This window comes from Notolepis coatsorum, assembly GCF_963971535.1.
Source record: "Notolepis coatsorum genome assembly, chromosome: 2".
NCBI classification, from domain to species: Eukaryota; Metazoa; Chordata; class Actinopteri; order Aulopiformes; family Paralepididae; genus Notolepis; species Notolepis coatsorum.
Genome location: NC_140166.1, coordinates 145320969 through 145334094, shown reverse-complemented (window position 1 = coordinate 145334094; position 13126 = coordinate 145320969). Strand labels below are relative to the sequence as shown.

At 42.5% G+C, this 13126-nt stretch overlaps 1 protein-coding gene across 1 annotated transcript in view; it reads left to right on the top strand.

The window, feature by feature from the left end:
* Nucleotides 1–13126, top strand: part of trmt11 (tRNA methyltransferase 11 homolog) — a 70505-nt gene that overhangs the window by 39636 nt on the left and 17743 nt on the right. The window contains exon 11 of the mRNA XM_084308335.1: nt 12439–12559. Within this exon, the coding sequence (XP_084164461.1) occupies nt 12439–12559 (121 nt within the window). The remainder of the gene's footprint in view (nt 1–12438; nt 12560–13126) is intronic.

Sequence of the window (13126 nt, the reverse complement as noted above, 5' to 3'; positions counted from 1 at the left end):
AAAAAGATTTTAAAATTTTATTTATTTTTATAAATATCCTCAAACTAAATCCTCAATTTGAATAAAGTGATTAATCTGATTAAATTAGTTATTTATTTTTTTATTAAATCAACTTTCTTTAACTGCTTCTGCACGAAGAACGAGTTATCTCGTTATTGCCCGCCAATCGAATTGTGCCAATAACCAGTTTACTCGTTTTTATGATAGTTATTTCCTTTATCCGCTATTGCCATTCATAATTCATCCAGCAATGCTCTGGGAGACTCTGGACTCTGTCTGATATTGCAACTCCTGGTAGAGTGTCTGTCCTCTCTGTCTCCTGGTAGAGAGTCTGTCCTCTCTGTCTCCTGGTAGAGTGTAGGGCTGAGCCCAAACGTTCGAACGTTCTGACCTTTGTTCGTTATGTTGGCATTCAAATGTTAAATCAACATTCTAATTTAAAAAAATAAATACATTTTTGATTTGAATAAAAAAAAAATTATGTTGTGTCACATAGGGCTGACCTTCGAAGCTTTTTTTGGCAATCGAAGCTTCGGGGCCGAGCTTCGATTTTAATTCGAAGCTTCGATTTTTTTTTATTTTTATTTTTTTTTTAATCTTATGTTGTGGGACTTGTACAGCACTTTCGTAAACGTTGTTGTTTTTAAATGTGCTCTATAAATAAAGTGGGTTGGATTAATGAATTAAGTAGCCCCTTTCGTGACTGACGCATCCAACAAGGTTTCACTCGGCTGTGTGATTTAATTCAAGGTGGATCGTTGTTGTCGTTTGAACAACTTCAGATTTCATGGGAACTACCAATCCCCCAAATCAAGAATGTTTAAGATGAATTATCAGTGAATGCATTTTTAAGAAGGGCAACTTCCACAAAAAAACAAAGAACTCACCAAAACATCTCAGTAGCACCTTATCTAAATGTTATATTTCATATATGGAGATTCATATTTATTTATGTATTGCATGCATTTCTACATTTTATTTCCTATTTTGTTTATTCATCCCAGTATCTTTCTTTCTTATGTGTGGAATTCTACAAGGTGCGCGCACACACACACACACACACACCTACACACACACCTACACACACACACACACACACACACACACACACACACACACACACACACACACTTACATTTAGTCATTTAGCTGACGCTTTTATCCAAAGCGACTTACAAGTTCTGTACGACAAGACAGCAAGAAGGGTACAACTCTATCAGCTGAGTAACAATGTTCATCAAAGTGTTGCGTGTTACAGTGTAGGTTAGTTTATTAGGACAAGTGCATGACAGTAAGGTTAGTCACGGTTAGATTTTTTTTTTTTTTTTTTTATCATTTCAGATAATGGTTGAAGAAGTGAGTCTTTAGTCGACGGCGAAAGATTGGACGGGATTCGGCTGTCCTAACTGGGATGGGTAGTTCACACACACACACACACACACACACACACACACACACACACACACACACACACACACACACACACCTACACACACACACAAATCAAAGTAATTTTTTTTTTTTTTTTTTTTTTTTTGAAAATAAAATTAATATTTCTTTTTTTAAACTTCGATTTTTTTTTAATGTTCGAAGCTTGTGCCATCGAATCGAACGTTCGAAGCTTCGAAGCATTTAAGACAGCCCTAGTGTCACATTGAGGGAGTCTCTCACTCCAGAGTTGAAGGGTCACAGGGGAGGAGATATAGGAGAGTGGTAGGTGTGTGTACACCGGTGATTTTGTGAATGAATAAAGTAGGAAGTAACTGAAGGACCTGTCATGCATGTATTGCATTGCCTCTTCCTTCGACTTCCCACATTGATGACCTTGCTCGTTGTATTATTATTATGAGTAATAACGACGAAAACGCTGTTCGCCCCGCTGCGGTGGCAGCTGCGGTGTCTGTCAAGCTGCCGGAGTTTTGGCAGCACGACCCGGACGCGTGAACACTTTCGGCAACCAACATGCCCTTCCGCGTTTCTCTGATTGGCCGAGCACGCTCAGAGGCAGGAATACTAAGCTCCCCCTTAAGCTCCAGGAGAGAGGAGAGAGGCTGAAAACCCGCAGTTCTTGCCCGACTGATGGGAGCCGAATCCCGGATCCGATTTTTCTGATGAATACCCCCAAAACATGGAGGTCCCGAACGCAATTTATACAAATGGAAGTATTGATTGCGCCGTAACGAATCATTAAAAAAATATACCGTTAACTGCCTTTACACATATGTTGGATTATGTAATTGGTTTGTCATGACAAACTAATAAAAAAATCGCGATTTACCCGGTGGCTATCTCTATCTCTATCTCTATCTCTATCTCTATCTCTCTCTCTCTCTCTCTCTCTCTCTCTCTCTCTCTCTCTCTCTCTCTCTCTCTCTCTCTCTCTCTCTCTCTCTCTCTCTCTCTCTCTCTCTCTATCTCTCTCTCTACGTTCAATGATTTAAAGTGGCCACACGTTACAATATAAATACTAACTGGATAGTTGATGATAAACATTTAATTTCATTATCTGAAATATTATAAAATCATTAAGTCTGCTATAAGCCATTATCCCTTTGTGTGTGATTATTATTGTCTCACAGTAGTGTATAAAGTGTGTGTTTTTAGCTAAAGTGGATAGAAAACACAGTACTGTGCAAAAGTCTTAGGTACCCAAGAGTTTTTATATAAATGGTCTTACAGTAGATTATTTCATTTTTAATTAAAAAATAAAAAGTATTAGTGTCTTAGTAAATTTTTTGAAACTTTTAATTTAATTATTTTTTAAAGCATCTTCATGGTTTAATGCAAAATATGTTGCAGGGACCATTATAATCATCATATTGACATGACTGTATGCATCAAAGGGTTAAATCAAGAATTTTTAAGTGCTTTAGAGGAAATGGCAAAATATCGCGATATATATCGTGTATCGTGATATAGCAAAAGAATATCGCGATATCCTTTAGACTCTATCGCCCAGCCCTACGTGTTTGTATCCTATAATGCATGGTCGCGTACGTGGTCATGTGTACGTACAGTATGTAACTGGCAGGACTCTCACTGTATGTTTATGTTGTTTTCTGAAGACCTGAAAGGTCTGATATTGAGAGTCTCAGAATATTCATTCACTTTGGTGTCTGGCTTGATGGAAATGGGACATTAGAACGTCATGTTCTTGGACGTTAGAACCTCACGTTCTTGGTAAAACATCACGTTCTAGGTAGGGCTGCAAGATTCTTGCCAAAATGTGAATCACGATTTTTCTCTCTAAAGAATTGAGATCACGATTCTCTCACACGATTCTTATTTTTTCGTCATCATTTAAAAAGGTAAAGTAAAAAAATAAATAAAAAAAATGTAAGTAAAAATATATATTTTTTTAGCAGGCTCAATGGCTACCATACACTGGCACCAGGCACACATCACACTACACAATGGCTGAACGGCTCAGGAGACAGGGATTGATATCAGTCAATTAAGGGGAAGGGATGATTAGGTGGCCTTGATGTTCACAGAGACCTGATTGGGAATTTGGCCCAGGAACCTCGGGGGAACCCCCTACTCTTTACGATAGGCGTCCTGGGTTCTTTAACGACCGAATTCAGTCAGGACCTCGGTTTAGCGTCTCATCCGAAGGACAGAAGTTTGTGTTTGATCACAGAGATGTGGAGTGCGGTGACTTCCACTCTTAACTCATTCAGCGCCAGACCTGACATTTCTCGGGGTTATCTCGCCAGCGGTTGAGCGTCATACCTGAGATTTCTCAGGTTTTGATCCTTTGATCCTTTTTCCTCTGATCCCCGTTCTAAACCATCATCCGGATCATTCTATGTGTCCCTGGCTCGTTGCCTACTGTACGTTGGCATTGCAATGCCGATCGAATATAACCAGGTGGCAGTAACGCCTACCTTTTGAACTCTGACAGAAAGGGAACAGATGAGGCAATTATTTTGCACATGTTATATCTTATGTTGTATGCCAGTGGTGATGTTCCTAACAAATTTCGTTGTACCAACAATGACAAATAAAGATCTATTCTATTCTATTCAATGAATGAAAACCGATACCGATAATTTTCCGATATTACATTTTAATGCCAATATCGGGCGATAATATCAGACATCCCTAGTCTTAGGTTGAACTCCTCCTGTGAGAATGCCCTCTGCGGCCGGCCGGCTTGCCTCCTGTTTACACCGGGCCGGGGTCACGCTCTGGTTATGACGAGTGACGTGACACCATTCATCTCGTCGCCGCGGTCGTGGTTCACTTTTGTTTAACAGAGAACGTGAGAGAAGACTGAGTTCAGGGAGTTCTGACCCAGGAGAGCCAGTGTGGTGCCGACAGGACCTGTCACCTGTCACCTGTCACCACACACACACACACACACACACGCACACACACGCACACACACACACACACACACACACACACACACACACACACACACACACACACACACACACACACACACACACACACACACACACTCACACACTCACACACACACACGCACACACACTCACACACACACTCACATATACACACACACATATACACACACACACATACACACACACACACATACACACTCACTCACTCACTCACTCTCACACACACACACACACACACACACACACACACACGCTCACACACACACACACACACGCACACACACACACACACACACACACACATACACACACATTTTAATACTTTATTTGGTTCCACAAATTATATTACATAAACAGGGAATCAAATGTATCGGGGCCAAGCAGCACTGAACACTTAAGGGACACATAGCACCTCCTTCTCCACGTGGCTAAGCTGCCAATAATAGCTGAGACAGAGCAATATTTGGCCATTTGTTTGGCTTTTCTTTTAGACATTGCAGCAATTCTCACACCGGTCATGGTGCATATACATGGCCAAGACTTCCGAATACAAGTACACTATATCTACACCTATACCCAAGGTCGGCCATCACACTGAGCAGTGGTTGGTATTTGATATACTTGTCCCGGAAGGCCTGGTCCATGTACAGATCAAAGGTACAGCCTACTTCTATGACCAGCACCTCCTTGTGGCTGGTGTCAACAAAAACAACATCCAGTGTATTTGGTATGTTAGCAAAGACATCGTTGGTAAGGCCACACACACACAGGCACACACACACACGCACACACACACACACACAGGCACACACACACACGCACACACACACACACACACACACACACACACACACACACACACACACACACACACACACACACACACACACACACACACACACACACACACACACTCAAACCACTCTGGCATGTTTGTACATTGCTGCACTAGATGGTGATATGTTCCGTACCGCATCAGACACAATGTCCACAAATACGGTCATTGTTTGTATGCATTACATCCGTTTGTTATGTGTGCAATGGATTCTAGGTGTTGTGAATCCTGATGGTTTAAACACAGAATGGACTGTGAGTTTGAGGATACCAGGTGGACAGATTGTATTGAGTGGGTAATACCTGCAGTCTTGCTTTGATGGTACATTTGAAAACATCCTCACCAACAGCGGCGTTCTTAAACACTGAGTGTGAGACCGAGTGGTCAGCAAACTCCAAACACACACAGACACACGCACTCACGCACTCACGCACTCACTCGCTCGCTCACTCGCTCGCTCGCTCGCACGCACGCACTCACTCACTCACTCACTCACTCACTCACTCACTCACTCACTCACTCACTCACTCGCTCACTCACACATACACACATACACACATACACTCGCACGCACTCACTCACTCACTCACTCACTCACTCACTCACACATACACACATACACACATACACTCGCACGCACTCACTCACTCACTCACTCACTCACTCACACATACACACATACACACATACACTCGCACGCACTCACTCACTCACTCACTCACTCACTCACTCACTCACACACACACACACACACACACACACACACACACACACGAAACCTGATATTGGCCCATTGGTTCATCAAACAGTGTTGCACTTGAGTGCTACAGTCTCTCTCTCTCCTCTCTCCTCTCTCTCTCCTCTGTGTTTGCTAGGGGGATGCCAGGTGCTGTCTCTCTCTCTCTCTCTCTCTCTCTCTCTCTCTCTCTCTCTCTCTCTCTCTCTCTCTGCTAGGGGGATGCCTCTCTGTCTGAACCCCCCCTCCTCCAGTCTTAGACTGATCTGTAATCAGTTTTAACGTATGTGTTTGGAAGGTACGCTTTGTCGCTTACGTTATACAGTAATGAGCAAATACACAGACTAAACAGTAGGTCTCTCTGTGTGTGTCTGTCTCTGTGTACCTCTGTGTCTGGTCAGTAACTGTGTGTGTGTGTGTTAGGGCTGTCGCGGTTTTCTCACCGCGGTTGTGTGTGTGGCTCGTCACCGTGGGATGCGGTGGTACCGCACTTATATGAAAACATTTCAAATCTTTTATATATATACATTTTGTATTAAGACATGCGAGTTTACCCGCGATCGTGATAACAAAATAATTCTAAGGTCGTAGGAGTCCCGAAACTATTTCAAACATGTTCAAGCAAGCAGCGAATAGTCAGTCACACATCCCTTCTCCAACTAATGTTTGCAAAACAAAGCTAACGTTATCCAGTTGACATTACAGACCATAATAGCTATGATAACGTTAGCTAACGTTAACGAAGTGAGAGTAGGGAAACGTTAATGTAGTCCGAGTGTAGCGGGAACGGTAGAGAGAGGCAGCACTTAATTTGCGTGTAACGCAGAGCCTATGAGTGGCGCGGAGCGGCCGAGAAATCCGCTCTTCGCTCTGGACGGCGTAGTTCCGCTCTCATTCGCTCATCTTGGCCCCCCCCCCCCCCCCCCCCCAAGCCACTCAGCGCTCACTCAGCGCTCACCTTCATTTGCGCATCAAGCGCTCCGCGCTCCTACCCGCTCAGCAGATTTTTTTTGGAGCATGATGTAAAATAGCTTGATTTGACCAAACTACGACAGTCTGCACCCCCTGGGCCCCTTAACAATTGTTTGTATTGAGCCGTATTGTATTGTACCCATTCTGCAATCTGTTAAATAATGTTTTCAACCATTCTACTAGCTTTACTATGCTAATGTATGCTAGCCTAGCCGCAATGCTAAGTGTTTATACTGGCAGATCCCATTCACGTTAGCATGTAAGCTAACAACATCAGCGCTCTTTTTGTGAGACTAAACTCTCCGCTCTTGGTGGTACATTGTTGATGTTGGTTTAGTTTCATCAATAAATGAGGCAGAACACAGTGAATGTATCCTTTTTTTTATTGCACTTTGTTTGTTTCTTGCTGAAAATAAATGTTGCTAAATACTTCCCGAGGTGATTTAAAGATGGCGGATTTCTGTTTTGACTTAGCAGGATGTGTAGTGACTAGTGACTCCTTCACCCTTCTGATTGGTTGAAAATGCATCGCCACCTATTGCTTTGGCATTAAAGCGTTCCGTCTCCAGACGGATTTCCGTCAAGTTGATTGGGGAGATCCGTCAATTTGATTCGCAGTCTGGCGGAATTGGATACCTGGTATAATATGATTTTTAGATGCATACAGATTGAAACTAAATTGAGCCAATCAGAGGAGCCAAATATCATGAAAAATGGTATTTTTTTCCTGCCGCGCCAAGCAGAGTCATCACTCAGCGACTCGAGAGATAGGATTACGCTGCTCGCTCCGCGGTTGCAGCTGGAGGCTATTGGAGTGACATTTGCAAGGTCTGAGAGGTCTGTCCGCCACATGGTAACAAAATAGTCATGTAAAATAATTAAAAACTGCGGTGCGTTTTGGTTTTACGAGTCGCCTTTTTTGCAGCCTTGCGCGTCAACTCTGCTTGTTTACCGACCTCACAGCCACCACGCTGCTTGCACTCGCTGCTATACCGATTATCTAACGTTAGCTTAATAGCGTCGGTTAAATGGAAGGAGTAAGCCGGCCACTAAAAAGAAAACCCACCGCGGGTTTCTCAGATGAAAAGGATCAGCGGGACCACCTAACAAAAAAGTTTCGAGAGGAGAGGACGTTCGAAGAGACTGGCTAGGCAGCGCTACTGGGGGCTGTAGTGGTGAGTTGTTAACTTGTTCCGTGTGCCGCAACTATGTCAAAAAGAAAAACAGAAACAACACGTTTGTCATTGTCGTGTTACTTCACAGTACAATACGTGAGTCCCCTGCTGTGGTTGTGAGTATAGCAACATCACACAGGTGTATCTGTAGACGGTCTCCTCCCCACCGTATATTCTCTCCCCACCGTATGAATCTTTTTTCTACCACCCCCTCCTAATGTACAGTCTCCTCCCCATCATATGTATATAATCTCTGTTAGGATCTATGGGTAACAGTACTGTATATTTCTCTCCCACCCACCCACCCCCTCCTAATGTACAGTCTCCTCCCCATCATATGTATATAATCTCTGTTAGGATCTATGGGTAACAGTACTGTATATATTTCTCCCACCCACCCACCCCCTCCTAATGTACAGTCTCCTCCCCATCATATGTATATAATCTCTGTCAGGATCTATGGGTAACATTACTGTATATTTGCATATCGTATAGGTCACAAATGTAACAGTACTATATACCTGTAGTATGTCCCTATGCCATAAATGTCATGATGTCAATGTCATGTATGTCATAAATGTCACTATGAATTGAAAATGGGGGACCCTGATGATGTAAACAAGACAAATGTCTTTCTCTGGTCTGCATCCCCTTAACAATTGTGTGTATTGAGCCATACTGTATTGTACCCATTATGTTAAATATTGATTGATTGATTGATTGAACATTTTATTAACAGAATTGCAGAATGGGTACAATACAGTACGGCTCAATACACACAATTGTTAAGGGGATGCAGACCAGAGAAATTATTTCGTCTTGTTTACATCAGGGTCCCCCATTTTCAATTCATCATAACATATATGACACACATAACATACAGATAGACAATACTGCTACATCTATACATTTATGACATACCAGATTTACAAATACAGTATTGTTTGTGATACAAAAATAGTCTAACGTATATACATTTGATGAAGAAACTGTACATTGGAGTAGGTGGGGTGGGGGGACTGTACATTGGAGGTGGTTGGGTAGGCGGGGTTGGGGGGGGGGGTAACTGTACATTGGATTATCGATGAAACCTTACTTGGTCCCAAGAAGAGGGTCTCGTGTATTAAATAAAGTTTTCATTCATTCATTCACTCTGGATCTGGTAAATAAAGTAGCAATACACACAATTGTTAAGGGGATGCAGACCAGAGAAAGATGTTTGTCTTGTTTACATCATCAGGGTCCCCCATTTTCAATTCATAGTGACATTTATGACATACACAACATACATGACATCATGACATTTATGACATAGGGACATACTAGCCCCTTTTGTGACTGTGATGCACCGAGTGAATCCACAGTCACTCTCAGCTACGCCGCGACCAGGCTAAAAAGAAACTACCAAGCGTGATCGGGGGGCTCGGGGTGGGTCAAAAATATATCTGATATGAATTTCAAAGATACCCAGCGTACAATATGGGTTTAACAGCTTTAGAGTGGGGTCTGGAAGCTCGGAGTTGCTAATAAACAGTTTAAATCATTGTTACAAAACGAGTGGTACTTACAGAGCGAGCCGTCTATTTCCGCCATTGGTGTCACCGCGCATGCACACCAGAGCCCCCCAATCACGCTTGGTAGTTTCTTTTTAGCCTGGTCGCGGCGTAGCTGAGAGTGACTGTGGATTCACTCTGTGCATCACAGTCACGAAAGGGGCTAGGGACATACATGACTTACAGGTATAGTACTGTTACATTTGTCACATATACGATATGCAGATATACAGTACTGTTACCCAGAGATCCTAACAGTAAATATATACATATGATGAGGAGGAGACTGTACATTAGGAGGGGGTGGGTCGGTGGTAAAAAAATATATACAAACGGTGGGGAGGAGACTGTCCATTGTTGTTGTGGCATAATTGTGAAACATGTTTAGTCCCTTGTTTGTATGATAACAAGCCGTTTAGTTCATGGTTCATAGGGCTGTCTTAAATACTTCGAAGCTTTGTTCGATGGCACAAGCTTCGAACATTAAAAAAAAATCGAAGTTTAAAAGAAAAAAAAAGAAAAAATTTACTTCGATTTGTGTGTGTGCGCACATGGGGCCATTGGGTGGGGCCGGGGGACAAATACACTGGAGGAAAGTAACCCAGCTCAGCACTGCCCAAATTATATCATCACTATTGCCTGTTTGAAGGATATCATCCTCAAACACATATACACCTACATGCCTTGTAGAATTCCACACATAAGAAAGAAAGATACTGGGATGAATAAACAAAATAGGAAATAAAATTTAGAAATTCATGCAATACATAAATAAATATGAATCTCCATATATGAAATAGAACATTTAGATAAGGTGCTACTGTGATGTTTTGGTGAGTTCTTTGTTTTTTTGTGGAAGTAGCCCTTCTTAAAAATGCATGAACATTCACTGATAATTGGTCTGTAGTGGAGTCTACAAGGTCTACATTGCCGGACCATGTAGAATCCGGACCTTGTAGACTGACATAATTATGTGCATAGTTTAGTCTACACAGGCCATATTTCAAATAATCAAAATCTTACTTCAAATCATTCTTGATTTGGGGGATTGGTAGTTCCCATGAAATCTGAAGTTGTTCAAACGACAACAGCGATCCACCTTGAATTAAATCACACAGCTGAGTGAAACCTTGTTGGCTGCATCACAGTCACGAAAGGGGCTACTTAATTCATTAATCCAATCCACTTTATCTATAGAGCACATTTAAAAACAACAAAGTTTACCAAAGTGCTGTACAAGTCCCACAACATAAGATTAAAAAAAAAAAAAAAAAAAAAAAAAAAACGTTTCGAAGCTTCGAATTAAAATCGAAGCTCGGCCCCCGAAGCTTCGATTGCCAAAAAAAGCTTCGAAGGTCAGCCCTAATGGTTCAAAGTAATGGGAAAAGGGTGCTAGCTCGCCATCAATCAGAAGCTACTGCTAGCCACAAGACTTGCATTCACGCTCTCCAGCACATAGCCTCCCTGCCTGGCACAACAACCACAACAGTAGGGTCTATAGTCACAGTCAGGACAGTAGGCTCTACAAGTAGGCTCCCTTAAAACGCTAACGCTATTAAAAAAAACAATACAGTGGAGGTTAAAATAAGAATATGACTTGGCCTGCTTTAATCCCTACATCAGTTTAAACCACTGTGTGATCGTGTGCATTGAGCGGCTCGGAGCGGAGGACAGCTCTTGCTCCGGAAGTCACTCTGACCCATTTTAAAACCCACTCCGCGCTCACTTCAAAATCCACACGCTCCGCGCCGCTCATATGCTCTGGTGTAACGTTAGTCAATAACATCAAGAATAGAGAGCTGCAAACGGAAATAAATGCCCAGTCCTCGAGAGAACGGTTTCCTGGTCTACTGTCACCACCTTACAGAGGGAATTACCCCGAAGTCCGGCTAGTTATAACAAGCACGTTACATGACCGGTACCTCGCCCCTGGAGTGTTGGGAGAACGCTCCCCTGTACTCTACTACGGTTCAGATTAATACAGGAAAAGGTATTACATTGGGGGCTTGAGTCCGGGGATATGAAAATAAATCCTGATCTCATTGGTGAGTTGTAAACTGTATGGAAACGTGAAGTTAGCTCATGCTACTGGAAAGCGGACGCACGATCGCAATCGTCATTAAATGAACCGAGTTAAAATGATTATGACGGCCCCATATGGGATTTACATTTTTTTTTTATAAATTTTTTGGTGATGCGGTTACCACGACAGCCCTAGTGTGTGTGTCTCTGTGTCTGGTCAGTTACTGTGTGTCTGTGTCTGGTCTGTTACTGTGTCTGTGTGTCTCTGTGTCTGGTCAGTAACTGTCTGTGTGTCTGGTCAGTAACTGTGTGTGTCTCTGTGTCTGGTCAGTTACTGTGTGTCTGTGTCTGTGTGTCTCTGTGTCTGGTCAGTAACTGTGTGTGTCTCTGTGTCTGGTCAGTAACTGTCTGTGTGTCTCTGTGTCTGGTCAGTAACTGTCTGTGTGTCTCTCTGTCTGGTCAGTAACTGTGTGTCTGTGTGTCTCTGTGTCTGGTCATTAACTGTGTCTCTGTGTCTGGTCAGTAACTGTGGGTCTCTGTGTCTCTGTGTCTGGTCAGTAACTGTGTGTCTGTGTCTGGTCAGTAACTGTGTGTATGTGTGTGTGTGTCTGTCTGGTCAGTAACTGTGTCTGTGTGTCTCTGTGTCTGGTCAGTAACTGTGTGTGTGTGTGTGTCTCTGTCTGGTCAGTAACTGTGTGTGTTTGCCTGCGTCTGGTCAGTAACTGTCTGTGTGTTTGCCTGTGTCTGGTCAGTAACGGTGTCTGTGTGTCTCCAGGTACTGTGAAGAGACCCTCCCCCTCCACCCCTGCCTGTGTCTGGTCAGTAACTGTGAGCAGACCCTCTCCAGCCACACCTCCAGACGCCTCATCACCATGGAGAAGATCAAGAAGCCTGAGGTGTGTGTGTCTGTGTGTGTGTGTGTGTTTTAGGGCTGACCCCTATTAGTCGAATAGTCTAAGCGATCGAAAGGAGCCGTAGTCGACTGCCAACCTCTTAGTCGAATGCAATTTTTTTTTATTATATATATTTTGTATTAAAAAATATAATAATAAATAAATAAATAAATAAATGTATCATTCTTTCCAAAAGCAAAGAAGCCTAGAAGCCTAGAAGCGTGGCTAACGCTAATGGTGCACATACCAGAGGCTAAAACAGGCACAGAGGCACTGAAAGAGGATTTCACCCGTCTAATGAACACACTAGACATATATCAAGATGTATCCATCAGTGGATCAATTGCATGCTTTCGCAGAGAACAAGACGCCTTCAGTCGACTCCTTCAGACATTAAGAACCCCACAGCCCAAATGGAATGATGAGAAAATATATATATATATATATATATATATATATATATATATATATATATATATATATATATATATATATAATATATATATTATACTCAGTGTTTCCCCTATATGCATTCAGCATTTCATTTGGGCTGTGGGGGGTGCTTAATGT